This window comes from Cloeon dipterum, chromosome 1 (assembly GCF_949628265.1).
Source record: "Cloeon dipterum chromosome 1, ieCloDipt1.1, whole genome shotgun sequence".
Classification (NCBI taxonomy): Eukaryota; Metazoa; Arthropoda; class Insecta; order Ephemeroptera; family Baetidae; genus Cloeon; species Cloeon dipterum.
The window spans coordinates 17,047,729-17,063,086 of NC_088786.1; the positions used below are offsets into that span (position 1 = coordinate 17,047,729).

Below are 15,358 nucleotides of genomic sequence, written 5' to 3' on the forward strand. Positions count from 1 at the left end.
TGAGAGAGGCGTTTTTTTATTTACAGCACATATCCACTTAATTTAAGTTGTATTGTTGCATCATGGAATAATGTTTCTTACTAGAAAACTAAATATTCATCAAATCATATAACAGCTGATGGCTCTTCAATGAGCAACTTAAAAAAGAATAAATTTTGTGAATGAAACCCAGATTGAAATGAAACACTCTTTGATCAAATGATAAAAATATAAAGCATACGCGGGAAAGGTATTGAAAATCTGCCCTTCCTACTGCCGACGGAAATACATTCATTTTGCTTAAACCCCTTTTGACGGCAGATCTAATTTACTAATTGCGCCGTGCATTATTCAAATTGAAAAAAGCAGCTGGGCGAACGTTCGCTCTCCGCTCACTGCTGCCTAATAAACGCGAGCGCGCTTTTTGCTCTTTTGATCTGATTACCATCATCATCATCATTATCATCGAGGCTTTTCTGTGAACACGCCAGTTAATACAGAGTGAAAAACGGCGCAACCCTTCGCCTTTCAGATAGGTACACACACAGGCAAAAACGCAGCATTCCGCCGCTTTTTGCTCGCACTAAAGTGAAACGGGTGCATTCCGCGCCGAGCCAATTAGCAACCGTCATTAAATTTTCGCCGAATTCGGTGCTTTATTTTCCCAGAAATTCACCACGTTAATCCTTCGGCAAACATTCCGCCGATGCTTTCTGCAAACAAAACAAACCATTCCAGCCTTGAGGAGCAAGTCGTCCTTTATGATTTGCGAGCTTGTTCTTCACTGTAATTGTACATATGTGCGTGCACTAGAGTACATACATACTAAAAGTTGTGCCCGAAAAGGGTTTTTGACTTTTGGCAAGCAATGAAAAATCCCTTTCAACCTACAAATTAATGGATTTTACTCTCGCAATTTGACATGTTCAAGTCCAAGGAATAATGCATTATGTATTCCATATTATAGCCATTTTTTCAAACGGGCGAAAGCCGGTTTCGTTGCCATTTTTAGACATAAATGTTGTTTTTCAGTTGTCATATGTGTTGGGGTTAAAATCCAGCATAAAAAATTTTGCTTCTGACGTACATTTCTAATAATTCACAAATAATTCCAACATTGAAGAAACGCATGACTTGTCCGTTTTGATGGCATGCACAAAATGTATAAATATATTAAAAATAATATAGCCTCTAATAAGAGTGTATAAATCATACGATTCTTAAAATTACGATCAAAAATGGTGTCCAAATTAAATAAAAGAGAAGAAAAATCGCGTAGCTTTTCTTGTTATAGTTTTTGAAAAAATCTGTTTCGATTGCGCAAAATAAATATTAGTAAGTGTGCATCGGGGGCAATCGGAATTTCGATAATTTTTCTGGAGATATGCTATTAGGCTAATTGTAAGTGATGTGTCGTAAACCTGAGTCTAAAATCAACCATTTTGAATAAAAAACTCGTCTAAAATAGACAGCTATATAGCGGAAAAAATTCATAACCCTCTCATGATTTTAATCCATCTAGAAATTTCAGATCGTTTTAAATCCCTTCCATATAATATAGCAAATTAAATTGCAGATCAATTGTAATCTGGTGTAGGTGTAATAAAGTGGATAGGCTGTGTGGAATTTAGACTTCCCAACAATTCTTGTTTGAGCGATGACTTTATTTAGCCAGGTAGACAGAAATTGAACTGTGGAGATATACATTTCATGAATAATTTGAATAACATAAATATCATTGAGAAAAAGATTTCTTAACTAGCAGATTGAAAATTCAAAACGAATAAATATATTCGGTAAAAGTACCTCAATTCTTGAATCGGCTCCGAGGGAATTATGAAATGCACTTATGACTGCTCGACCGCTGCAGCAGGTAACCCGCCGTGCAGGTTGCATACTCTGCACGGCGGTCCCCATACTGGGATCATTGAGTTTAGTTTTCGCTTTCGGGGTTTAATCTGGAGCAGACGGAGTGCGAATGCGCACCTCGGATTAGTTTGATAAGGCGTACGTTGTGCGCGTTAATAAATAAACAACCTTGCCGTCGTGTTCTCTTCTCCGCTCGTGTTGAGGGTGATGTCGTCGCGAGAAGAACAAAACAGCAGAAAACAAACAAAAGGGGTTATCGCTGCGACATGCTTCTATTTTTGCCTCCGCAGTCGCTATTGTGCTTGCACAAGCAATTACCGTAATTATCAAAACACAAATTCCAACTCCCTGCTGGATTATTAAATTTGACACAAACTTTGTAAAAATCGTAAAAATGAATTTTGGCAAAGAGAAATTGATCAAAAATTTAGCAGCGGGAGTGGAGAAGGGTTGCAACAAATGCGTAAAAAGTTTAATTAATGCTACATCAAGTCCAAGCTGATATTAAACCACATTCCGGCTGCTATTTTGAAAAACATTCAACGCAAATTCCATCAACGAGCGCACGCAACAGCAAAATGCGGCAGAATATGTATGTTGTGCAGATTAAATTCTGCTGCCCACCGAGCACTAGCAATTTAAAACCAGCAAATTAATTCTTTATGTGCGCGCACAGCACCGCGTTGAATTCGCAGATTGAATTTTAGTCAAAAGTCGTGTGTGTTCAAAACAAGTGGGATATTCACACATTTTGGTTTCTCCTATTTGTTGCTAGTCTAAAAAGCAACTATGGCAACACGCGCTAGAGAGCTGGTTCAGTTGACTCACCGGATGTCCGAGGACCAGTCCGTTGCACTGCACAGTTTTGCAGAACTAGCTAGGCCGTGTCGAAAACACGTCCATAAACTGATTTAAAATATTGGCTTCGTTCTCACTAGTTTCATCGTCCCTTAATTATTTTATAGTTGCAGTGTGTTATGTGTAAAATCTGAATGCACAGAAATGTCAGAAATGGATAATAAAATTTATCTGGGCCAATATGATGTTAGCTATAAGATGTTTAAAATTAAACGAAAAGAAATGCCAAGTCATGAAATTTAGAGCCGGTGGTCATGGTCGTTATAGCAAAGTAGATTTGAACTGGGAAAAACAGAATAAAATTACCTTCTGCTCTTCAATTAATTATCTAGGAGTCACTTTCCAAACTGCAGGTGTATGTTTTAGTAAACATATTGATAAGAGAGTTAAAGCCTCAATATTTGCTACAGGCAAAATTAAAAATTTGTCAAAAAGTTCTATTGTTACAGCCAAAAAATTATTTGATTTAGCTATTTCTCCTGTTGCCTCATATGGTATTGAAGCTGTCTGGAAATACTTGACTTTAAAAGACTTAAATAATCTTGAATGTGCTAAGTCTAGATTTTTTAAGAAAGCCTTATGTGTCGATAAGAGAATGAAATCAAGATTTGTATATGATCTAGTTGAGACTGATTATTTTGTAAATGACTTAAAGACAAAATTCTCCCTGCCGGACACACCTGTTTATATTAAATTCTTGGATAATATGATGCATAAAAAACAAAATATTCACCCTAATTTTTACAGTACCCCAGCTATGACAAACAAGAACTGGTGGCTACCCTATTGTAAAGATCGAAGTGTTTTTACGAGATACTCTTTCCATGGTTATCATTTTCTGTTATGTAAAGACAAACGTTTCCATCTTGATGTTTCTGCTAATTGTGTTTGCCAATTCTGCGATGAAAGCGGTATAGACATGTATCATTTCCTCAATTGTAAAAATAATACAACTACCTTATTTCAAGCTGCTAAATATAAGAAATTGCAGTTAAATAATATCGTTATATAATGTACTCTGTGTTGTACACCGTTGGTGTCTAATATAATAAATAATAACGTCCTGGTCCCGGCAAAATTGCGTAACTTTCAACAACCAAACGCGAATTTTCTTGTTGCAACAAAAGGTCAACAATCAATTCGACAATGAAAATTTGGGTGTTTGTTAAACGTTGCGCAATTTTGCCGGGACCAGGACGATAATAATAATATGATGTTAGGGTAAAACCAAATGAACACAACTCATGTAATTTTCTAAGTTTTAGGCGCATTTTGTCGAATTTTTAAAATCTATTATTTCTGCAAACCCAGAAAAACGATAATAGTATTACCAGGCTTTTCCTAGTAAATCTCTGTATTAATCTCAAATTTTACGGTTTTCCCCGCTTTGCGACTTGTACCTCGACCTTTTTTCAATTTTCTTAATAACCTTATTAGGCTAGATATAACTTTTATAAGGTCTCTAAAATTTCCACGCATTCATTTGATAATTCCTACAAGCTACGTACTCTTCCAGTGTTCGCTGTCTGCAAAAAATCCTCATTAATTCTTCCCAAATCAACTATTTAGCAGGGATTATTTGACTTTGACACATAAATTAATATATTTATGACTGATTGTGGGTATAAACAAACATGATATTAAAAATATTGACTCAAAAATCGGTCATTTTTTGATATCACTACCAATTGAGAAGAGATTACTGTTTAATCTTGTTTCAATAGCTAGCACAAAGTGAATTGCATTGTAAGTAGACATCATGATGTATAAATTTTTAAATTTATACACAATTAAACACACATCTTTATCTTGGGACTATTTTTCAAATTAAAACTTATTGTGATATCAGCAACTTTTTCAAGAGGAATGAAATTACAATTTAACGAAACAGCCATATGATGAAAGTGTCACAAAAGAGATAAAATATTTCTTCGTCGGTAGTTTATCTTAGCTTGTTAGTAAATTCCTGCAGCCGCACGACACTTGAATAAAATGCATCAAAAAAGCGAGCTAGCGCGATGGCGCGTAATTTATTAAGTGCTGAAAACTTTGATTTAAGAGGCAATTTCCTGTGCGGCTGCGTAGGTGTCTTAACGTCGGGGGTGGAGCCCAAATTTATTCCCCACATTTCCTGCTGTGTGCATTGCATTCTCTCTTGCTCGCTCCGTCGGCGTGAAAAATGCGGAATTAAAATAATACACGCGCGCACGAGAATCTAGTCTCGCATTTGACATATGAGCCAGGCAGCTGCGTCGTAAACGCGCCGCCGGACAGATAAATGGCGCAGCACAAAAAATATGAATGCCATTAGGCGTCCGCGGTGTATTTTTAATTCGAGATTAAGCTTGACTCGGGTCCGCGTAATGGTGCCAGCCACCCAAAATTTTTTTAACATTGCCTATCATATTTCTCGTTAGTTGGCCGCTCTCTCGAAATAAAGCCAACAATAACGCCTGGAGCCCAGATAATCCTCTATTTGCTTATGACAGTCTAATTTTTTGTCTCTATTCGGATGAATTCATCAAAAATAAAGTTCTACCGTTAATATCTAAAATACTTTCAAGTACCACTTTGGTATTACTAAAAATATGAAAAATTGTAGTTTCCTTTAATAGCGTACTTTTATTTTATTTAAAATGGCACTTGTTGCCAAACCAGCCAAATTGCAATTATTCAGCCCGTTACGCATCTAACCGTGGTAAAATGAGTATTTTGCAAATATCATCAATACAAATTTAATTATTTTTAATCAGCAATTTCATCAGGCCAAAATTAAGGGATCAAAAGATATAGCATTGGCTTTAAAGGCCAAAAAGGAATTAAAAAATTCAAGAACAATTTTTTCTGAAGGCAGAAATTGGAACTATATACTGTAAAATGTTGAGGCCGGAAATCTTGCACTCGAGTGTACCTCAAAAAGGCAAACCCCGCTTTAACCAAACTATTGGCAAAATCACAGTCACTTTCGAGTCTTCCTGTCGCGCACCGTTATTCAAAAAGAGTGCGCAGCCGCAGATAGATGGGAAGTAAAGGCATTACGGAAGGAATGACAAAGGCCAGAACGTACTGCAGACACACAGTCACCAAAGCTATCAATCGTAATGATTTTAAAGCATTTAAACACAACCAAACAACACCTTGAAAAATTGGTCGGTTACAGAAAGATACAACTGAAATGAGATCCCTGGAACAGTCGAGAAAGAGATAGTTTCTTTAGAATAGGCTGGAAGTACTATCTGGGCCGATAAAAATAAATACTCTATTTCCTTTTAATGGGATTCAACACTAAGCAAAATGTTTCAGACCAACACGAGTATGAAAAATAAGGGGAACGAGTTCCATGGAATGTGTGTTTCCGAAACAGGCACCTAACTTGGCATTCCAGGCTGTTTCCTGCTTACTTAGAACTAGAATCGCCATCGCTCGTTACGTTTAGTAGCATAATGAACTTGGTGCGGAATGGACTTCGTGTTTGCTTAGCGTTAACGCTTTTTGCTTTTTTCGCTTTGCAGGTTGGTTTAAAAAACTAACTATTGTATACGTGTCTTTCAAATTGATCAAAATTTTGGGAACAAATCAAATTTTGGGAGAATCTTTGAATATGTATGTATGTTATTTTCTTTTGTATTTTTTTGTGTTTGTTGTTTTCAATCAGAAGGAATGCATGCGTGAGTAGATCATCACTTGATAAATTACCATGCTGACAGTCAAATAAACTCAATTCAGTTCAATTATTCCATTATTCTTAATGTTTATTTGAAAAATTGAAGTTATAAAAAGGCCTCCTTAATTATGGCAACAAATATTTGATTTTTTTCAAACATATATTGGTTAAAAAATTGAAAATAATTGTAAAATAAAAATATTATCACACGCTCTTGTACTGCACAGAAGCTGTATCGGCCCCGCAGTACGAAAACGTGATATATTATATTCTTATAAAATTTTTCATAATTTAAGCCATTATTTTTTAATTTGATTGGACTAATACAAATTGAAAAGATATTTAGGGATATATAGGTTAGCTAGATATTCCTTTCATTGCTGTCATTTCCTAATTTGTACTAATAAATTTTTTCATCTTGATGTCACTGTTAATTGTAAAATGCATTTATTGTGATTCTTCATTTACTTGCATGACGTATCATATACTCGACTGAGTCAAAAAAACCTTTAACATTGTCTCAAGCGTCCAGTTATAAAAAGCAAAATTGTAATTGAGTCGTACACCGATTAAGTCCAAAAAATAAATAATATTATTCTTGTATTGCTCGCCTATGGGAGTGGCCATTATAAATCAATTTTATCAATTAAAAAATTATTTTGATTGATACATGAGAAAAATTTGTTATAGCACAAATTTATTTGATTTTTATTCTTAAAATTTGGTTACTTAAAATCCTGTTATTTGAATAGGTTGAAATGAAAAAGCCGAAAGGTAAAGTACACTAGTAAAGCAAAAGAGTGAATCAAGTAAATCCATTTTGTCAAACTGAAGGAAATAGACGAAACTTTATTATAAGATGCTGTGGCCGAAAGTCTTGCGAAAATGTGGCTCAGAAGAAATTAAACCACACTTTAAGAAAACAATCGACTGTACCCTTGACAAGTCGATTTAACACATTGCCCCTTGGCCGAGACGAGACTGGAGGTAATAAGGAAGGAATAACGAATGCTGCAGCAGCAGCTGAGGTTACTGTAAGTTTCAATTTACACCGACAAACTGACGCCCAGTCAAAAGCCGCAAAGATTTAAATTTTTGCATATAATTTTCTGATTCATTAAAATAATATCGATCAATCTCAGTCAGTTGCAAAAACGGATTTACCGACTGGAGGAGGACTTACAATCCCAAATTCAGATATCACTAATGATGCTCTGGCTGTGGGTGCAAATACGTCAAGAGAAGGCCCCAAAATCGCCATGGCGGCAAACACCGACTCAACCAACATTGCCACAGTGGGAAACATTTTAAAAGGAACCTCATCAACTGTCTCTATAAATTACGATACGAAAAACTCCTTTTCAACAATCTCGACAAGCACTACCTCGCCTAATGAAATCTCACAGACCACTGCTTTTTTTTCGAACAAAGACACAACCAACATTGCCACAGTGGGAAACATTTTAAAAGGAACCTCATCAACAGTCTCTGAAAATTATGCTACGAAAAACACATTTTCAACAATCTCGACAAGCACTACCTCGCCTAATGAAATCTCACAGAGCAGTGCCTTTTTTTCGAAGAGCATGACCTCGCAGACAACTGTTTCGACGACTCAATCCTCGACCAGCACTGTCAGTGTCTCCTCCACAGGAACTGTCTCAATTAGCAACAATCTATTGAGTAGTAACAGTTTAACTTTTACGTCATCTACAACACCAACTACCACAAAGACAACAACTACAACTACACTGGCACCTACAACTTTGTTGCCAGTAAAATACACTGATGTGATAATATTGGTTACAAATTTACAGTGCCATATTTGATTTTAGCTTTTATACAACTGTTCGGATTTGACCTGCGCTAGAAACAAGTCACTTTTTGACTCTAGTGCAAATCTTATAAGTACACATTTGATATTTAATTTGTTTAATTAAATATTGGGGTATTAATTCAAATAGATGCACAAAGATATGGTACCTGGAGAGAAATCTGCGGAGAGCTATTTCTTTTTGGAAACTCGATTGTACATAGTAATAACCATTTAAAGATATTTAAGTAGCTCAAATTTTGAAAATAGTTGACTTGGGAAACAAATGTGAAGAGGTGCTGCAGCATTGGAATGAAACCAGTGGCGTTTGAAACGTTTGAAAAATTTACCTGTCTCAGAAATATTACAAGGGGTATATTATATAAATCAATTTTAATTCTTGCTGCTGTAATTGATTTTCACTTCAAAACAGCGGAAATATGGCCTTACAACTTTAACTACTGGACATCAGCCCGCCAGATTTTCTCTAACAATACCTTCCAGTGGTGTTTGTATAATACCACCGGAACTTTCACGAACGCCACCCCAATGTGGGCTACTGGGCACCCCAATAATTTATCCTCTGTGAATTGTGTGCACCTATCTATTCCCAAAAATAAAAGCACAACCCAATTGACACAGAAGAACTGTAATAACACATTTATTCTGTCATGCAAGGTTCGTGCTTTTATTGGTATCTTAACAAAAGTACAATCTTTTTTCTATTGTATCAACAGGGCAAAACTACCCCGGCCCCACCTTGCTTTACTCCATACTGTCCAATAGGCAGTTGCAGCAAAAATGTAAATATTTTTACCCTACATTTGAGTAAAATATACCTTTGACTGTTCCAGGACTCATTGTACTCGTTGGCACCGGACAAAGTGTCAAAGTTTCTATCAAGTGCGTTAAAATAATCAATCATAATCGACCTGAATGAACAGTTTTAAATTTTGGCAACAGACAATTCGCAATATGGGACTTGGAAAAGCATGAATTACCGGCTTTACCTGTTCGCCAATGCAAGTAAAACGGTAATTTTATTTATTTTAGCGTATAGGAAAAAGTGCAATATATATATATCTGTTTCTTTGTTTTTTTGTTTTTTTCAAATGCAGTGGGCCGAAGCGATCACGACCTGTTGTGCTTATGGAATGAAGCTTTTAAGTATCGACATGGAGTACAAATACAGTGTTTTGTCTCAAATAACAGGTTAAAATTATTCTTCCTCTCTCATCTCCACTCAATTATAAATTGTAGGATATGACCAGGGAACTCTGTCCAGAAAATATTGGACTTCAGGAACAGATAACGGCTGTCCCGGCGCGTTCGGATGGTGCGCTGCAAACAAACTGGTCCGAGGGCCGATTTGGGCGCACGGCGAACCTCAAATAACTGGCAAAAACTGCATTGCTGTTGATGTTAGAAGCACAAACACAACTCTTTCGACTGCGGATTGCACCTCAAATCTGCCATTTATTTGCGAAGTATTAATTTCATAGCCTTCCCTAAACCATTTTAAACAAATAATTTCTAAGGCTAGAGACACGAGTAACTCGACTAGTGGAGGAAAAGCAATCAAAGACGAGTGTGCCTCGAATTACAACATTACTGATGGTTGCAAATATATAGCGCTTTTTTATTCAACTTAACATATTATTTTGAAAACAGTTGAACAAGTCAATATTTTTAACAGCACCAAGTTCGGATTAAAAATTAAGGTTGTAAAATATTTAGCCATATCGTGAAGTAAATCTTCAATTATCTTATTAGTGCTTTTTGAAATGCTTGGGCGAGAGTGGAGGAATGGTAATTTTTGTTTGTTAATATGCTGTAGTAAATAGTTGCGAATTAGATTCTTAATGGCCGAGTTGTGGACGAACAGCTAATAAAATTGGCAGAGACTTTGTCACCTAACAACATCGAGCAGCTGATGAGCGATCTCAAAGCTGTGGATGAGTGCTCTGGTTTAAGTAACTTATCATTCAATATACATGGTATTTTTTTTTATTTTCAAATTCGCGGTATAGAGGGTATGGACGAATGTGATACAGCTGCTTTGGCTTACGAATGTGGACAGGAAAAAGCACCAAACCTGGTGGCGAACGCGATCAAAATCGTGGAATTGAATAGCACCATGGTACGTCTGAAGGTTCAACACTACGCCATCTTCATTTTAACACTTATTTGATTTTGCAAGGAACGAACACCTTTACAGCTAACACTGGGCCAGTGTATAACAGATTATACGTGTATCATGAATGTAGATAATTATATATTTTTTCTATTTCAAAAAATACCTCGAATATTGTTTGCAGGATTCTTCTAGACAAATCTATCTGACAAATGGCTGTAAAATCAAATAAACGAGTGAGAAATGTTGAATTTAAAATAATTATATATGCTCTCTTATGTAGCACCCGTGGATGGTTTGATTGAGGATATTTGCGGCAAACGTTATGTCCTAGGAAATATTACAGTATATAAGAGCTGAAAAACTAAATATTATATATATGTATATTAATTTATCAAACTAATAGACCACATATCGCGACGCGGCAACATTTTGTTGTCAGTATGGGCTAAATATTGTTTCCTTTGAAACTAAAGAAGAACTAAACTGCCTGGTGTCAGCTCCATTAGGTATACTTATTCATTAGTTATTTGCTATTATAATGGCTTGAAACTTTCTTTCACAGGAGGACGAGGTAGACCTATGAAGATATGGACTTCAGCCACTAGGAAAGGTACAGAAAAAAATGGCTTCCGTTGGTGCACATCCAAAGCTGCATTCAATCTTTCTATGTGGGCATGGAATTATTTGGATTATAACTACCAAAACACTATCATGACATTGTGGCTTGGAAATACAACGGCAGGTTCTTATTTTAATGTAGATAGTGATAACCCTGCTTCTTGTTTTCCGCTTTGTGAAGAGCAACCTTAGCAATTTATAACATAAACAACTTTCCAGGAGTGCAAAAATTACATCACTAACAATCTTTTGTAAAATTTCATTTGCTTCTATTTTTTATTTTAACTCTATTAATTAGAGATCGATTAAACTAAAAAAATTCTCAATATGAGAGAATAAAAGAGAGCCATTTGCCATTTAACGCACCATATTTTTGCATTATATATTATATACTTGATTTGTTCACCAATTGTTGCATGCACCTGTGTCTTTTTCAACTTCTGAAAACTTATATGACAATACAAGATGAAAAAATAAAAATGGGTCAAATATGGAGAGTGTCATTTTATTTCCTCGATTGCTGTGGTAGTCCTATCAGGCGATTCGCTTTTATTTTATTAATAGTAAATTAATTCTATCGAAACTAAGACGCTGCATTCAAACCCAGCAATTTATTAAAAAAAAACTATTTCATGTAGCACTTTTGAATGCATATATGTCGAAAAAATGTACACATACTCGCGAAGTCACATCAAGCTTGTCATCGATGCTGTTTCCTGTCAACGCAGAACAAAATTCAAAAAATCTATCGTGATGTGAACAGTAACAAAATGAGTTTGTTAAGGACTGGAGTTTATATGTTCTATGCACTCGCCATTTTAAATAATCTCGCCTCACAGGTTAGTAAGAGTTACTAATTATTTACTTTCAAATTTAATCAGCATCTATTCGATATACATATTTTCTTTATATAATTATTGCAAAGTTCAGCATTATGTAGACGTGATTGATTATGTAACCAGAAATCGAATATTGTCTACAAGTGGCTCATCAAAATTCTGTGTTTTGAACAGGTTGAAATGAAAAAGCTTAGAGGTAAAGTAAATTACCAAAGCATGGCATCTAGCAACAGCATTTTGTAAAATAAACTGCAGGCAATAAACGGTACTATATTATAAGATGCTGCGGCCGGAAGTCTTGCACAAATGTGTCCCAGAAAAAAGGAAACGAAACCATAGTCAACAAATCATCTGGTCCCTTAACGAGTCTTTTTGATACACTGACCCCCGGAGATAATACTGAAGGAATGGCCAACGCAAAGACGGATGCTACAGCAGCGACTGAGAGTGATGTAAACTTCAATTCAGACCCACAAACAGATGCAAAGTCACGAACAGTGATGATTTTCCATTAAATTTTTGAATTAAATAAAACAATTGTGAAATTCAGTCAGCAGCACAACCCAATTTTGGCTCTACTTTAATATCTCGATCTACCACTAAAACCAAAAACACAATAAGAAGTACCACATCTGCACGGACAACTACATTGCCTGTAAAATTTACTGATGTGTTTAAATTTTAAATCGGATATAGATTAATATTGCCTTTTCTCTCTCTAGCTTTTGTTCAACTGCACGGATATGACCTGCGCAAGAAACCCGTCACTTTTTGATTCTAGTTCAACTCTAATAGGTTTCAAGTTTTTATTTTAGAATGCTTAAGTTTAAATCTATTTGAAAATAGATTCAAAAAAGTACGGGACCTGGAGGGAAATTTGCGGGGAACTGTTTTTGTTTGGAAAATCAATCGTAATTTCAGTCCGTAGTCTTAAAATAGTTACGCTTATATTTTGAATATTAGGTGACGTGGGAAACAAACGTGAATATGTGTTGCAGCATTGGAATGAAACCATTGGCGTTTGAAACTTTGGAGAAATTCAACTGTTTTAAAGATATTACACAATGTGATAAAACTAACAATTTCTCATTCTTTCATTATATTATAAAAAAAAAATTAGATGAAGTGTGGCCTTACAACTTCAACTACTGGACCTCAGCCCACCAGATTTTCTCCAACAATACCTTTCAGTGGTGTTTGTACAATACTCCTGGAACTTTCACCAACGCAAACCCAATGTGGGCTACTGGACACCCTAATAATTTAGTTTTTGAAGAATGCGTACACCTATCCATCTCCAAAAACACAACCGAGCTGACACAGAAGAGCTGCACAAACACATTTGTTTTTTCATGCAAGGTTTTGTTTTTATTGTACCTAATTTAAATATTGTAATCACAATTTTCTAACCACTAGGGGAAGCCTACTCCAGCCCCACCTTGCTTTACTCCAACATGTCCCACAGGCAAATGCAGCAAAAATGTAAATATTCTTTTATCCTATGGTAAAACATGTGAGTTTACATTGACCCTTCAAGGACTCGTTGTACTCAGTGGCACCGGACAAAGTGTCTCAGTTTCTAGCGAGTGCGTATAAATGACCAAGTTAATAATCCATATTATGAAAGAGACCTAGATTTGTAATATTTCCCGCTTCAAACATATTTATTGCGTGAAAATATTAATGGAAATAAAAACTATATTTTCTAATTAATATTTTCTACTTTATTGGTATCAGTTGAGTGAAAAAAATAAACTTTAATTCCATACCCCACTTAAGGCCATATTGATATGATTATATACTATTTGAGAATTTTTTAATTTTGGCAATTCCTCTTGTAATTTTTTATGAATAGAGACAAGAAACTGTACATTGCTGCTTGATTTACTAATTTGATACCTTATTTAAATAGAACCTTCGCAATATGGGACTTGGAAAAGTATGAATTACCGAATTTACATGTTCAGCAATGCTAGTAAAGCGGTAACATATTTTTATAAAAGGTATGAAAAGTGAGAAATACTCTAACTTTATTCTCTAGTGGGCCGAAGCGATCACAACTTGTTGTGCTATAGGAATGAAGCTTCTAAGCGTCGAAATGGATTACAAATACAGCGTTTTGTCTCAAGCGCTTGGTACAATCAATTGTAACTCACATGCTCACTGAATCACGTGTCTCGTAAAAATTCCAGGGAATGACGAAGCAACTCTGTCCGGAAAATATTGGACATCGGGAACAGATAACGGCTGTCCCGGCGCGTTCGGATGGTGCGCTGCAAACAAACTGGTCCGAGGGCCGATTTGGGCGCGCGGCGAACCTCAAATAATTGGCAAAAACTGCATTGCTGTAGACGTCAGCAGCACAAACACAACTCTTTCGACTGCAAATTGCACCGCAAATCTGCCATTCATTTGCGAGGCATTAATTTCGTAGCTTTCCCAAAACCATTGTAAAAATTGTTTTTCAAAGGTTAGAGATACCAGTAACTCGACTAGTAGAGGGAAAGCTATCAAGGATGAGTGTGTCTCAAATTACAACGTTTCAGAAGGTATGTAGCTATTTTTTTTAAACATTTCATTTGAGACAATTTGAAAAAATAGATGAGCAAGATAGCATTTTCAACAGCACCAAGTTTGACATAAAAATTAAGGTATGAAACTGACAGGCACGGGTAGTATTATAATTTCTACTAAAACTTATATCTTATTTTCAGTGCTTTTTGAAATGCTTGGGCGAGTCTGGAGGATTTGTAATTTTTATTCAATTAAAAATATTATCCTAAAAGTTCGTAAAAAGATTCTTAATGGCCGATTAGTGGACGAACAGCTTATGAAATTGGCAGAGACTTTGTCACCGAACAACAACGATCAGTTGATGAGCGATTTTAAAGCCGTGGACGAATGCTCTAGTTTAAGTAATTTTTTACAATCATAGAGTGATTATTTAAAAAAAAAATCACGAACCAGAGGGAATGGATGATTGCGATGCAGCGGCTTTAGCTTATCAATGCGGACAAGAGAAAGCACCAAATCTGGTTGCAAACGCAATAAAAGTCGTGGAATTGAACAATACCGCAGTAATCTGGTCGTTGAAACAGATCAAGCTATTTTTAATTTAATTTTGCACTTCCAGGAAAAGTCCCCCTTACAACCAACTTTAGGCGAATGCGATACTGATTATACTTGTGCTGTGGACGTAAAATTATATTAAATTTAAATAAGGCAAATAGTTCAATATTTCTGCTCATAGCCATACTACAGAAATATATTCCTGACAAATGGCTGTAAAATTGAAATGATATTTATTTATTTTTTATATATTTATTTGCAATTACTTTTAACAGCGACAGATGGGACGATTATAGACATATGTGGTAAACGCTATCTATTGGGGTTGAATCATGTAATCAAAAAGTCAAAACTAAAATAAAATAACATATTAATCTTAACAAATAGAGTCCATATCGAGAAGCTGCGAGTTGGTGTTGCATCTATGGATTAAACATGGTTTCCTTTGAAACAGTCGAAGAATTCGATTGCATTGTGGCATCACCTTTGGGTTTTGGAAAATATCTTTTTTC

The 15,358-nt window shown here is 35.6% G+C and overlaps 3 protein-coding genes and 1 long non-coding RNA gene across 9 annotated transcripts in view; 3 read left to right on the forward strand and 1 right to left on the reverse strand.

The window, feature by feature from the left end:
* LOC135939432 (uncharacterized) overlaps positions 1-15,358 on the reverse strand; it is a 175,800-nt gene that overhangs the window by 12,900 nt on the left and 147,542 nt on the right. The gene's annotated exons all lie outside the window — the stretch shown is intronic.
* Positions 7,630-10,374, forward strand: LOC135934669 (uncharacterized). The gene is given in 15 exon segments (XM_065476587.1): positions 7,630-7,665; positions 8,064-8,138; positions 8,206-8,278; positions 8,335-8,399; positions 8,454-8,556; positions 8,617-8,768; positions 8,921-8,986; positions 9,038-9,086; positions 9,147-9,217; positions 9,302-9,670; positions 9,722-9,800; positions 9,855-9,907; positions 9,957-9,992; positions 10,039-10,156; positions 10,214-10,374. Coding segments are annotated over 15 exon segments (1,506 nt in total).
* LOC135934671 (uncharacterized) lies at positions 12,185-14,988 on the forward strand. Its single transcript, XM_065476588.1, has 17 exons — positions 12,185-12,274; positions 12,328-12,447; positions 12,500-12,572; positions 12,624-12,688; positions 12,741-12,843; positions 12,898-13,136; positions 13,194-13,259; positions 13,315-13,363; positions 13,690-13,760; positions 13,819-13,924; positions 13,982-14,196; positions 14,248-14,326; positions 14,379-14,428; positions 14,492-14,527; positions 14,575-14,692; positions 14,745-14,854; positions 14,911-14,988. Exons 1-17 carry the CDS (start codon positions 12,185-12,187, stop codon positions 14,986-14,988), a joined length of 1,668 nt encoding a protein of 555 aa, XP_065332660.1.
* LOC135939477 (uncharacterized) lies at positions 15,033-15,338 on the forward strand. The gene is made up of 3 exons (XR_010574743.1): positions 15,033-15,061; positions 15,122-15,180; positions 15,234-15,338. It is a non-coding gene; the product is annotated as an uncharacterized LOC135939477 (long non-coding RNA).

What these genes read in the sequence shown, in the direction of transcription:
- LOC135934671 (XM_065476588.1), top strand. Translation starts at nt 12,185, where the DNA reads ATGGCCAACGCAAAGACGGATGCTACAGCAGCGACTGAGAGTGATGTA. An exon ending in TTCTAGTTCAACTCTAATAG is followed by an intron (nt 12,573 to 12,623) that starts GTTTCAAGTTTT and finishes ATTTGAAAATAG; the next exon opens with ATTCAAAAAAGTACGGGACC. An exon ending in AGCGCTTGGTACAATCAATT is followed by an intron (nt 13,925 to 13,981) that starts GTAACTCACATG and finishes GGAATGACGAAG; the next exon opens with CAACTCTGTCCGGAAAATAT.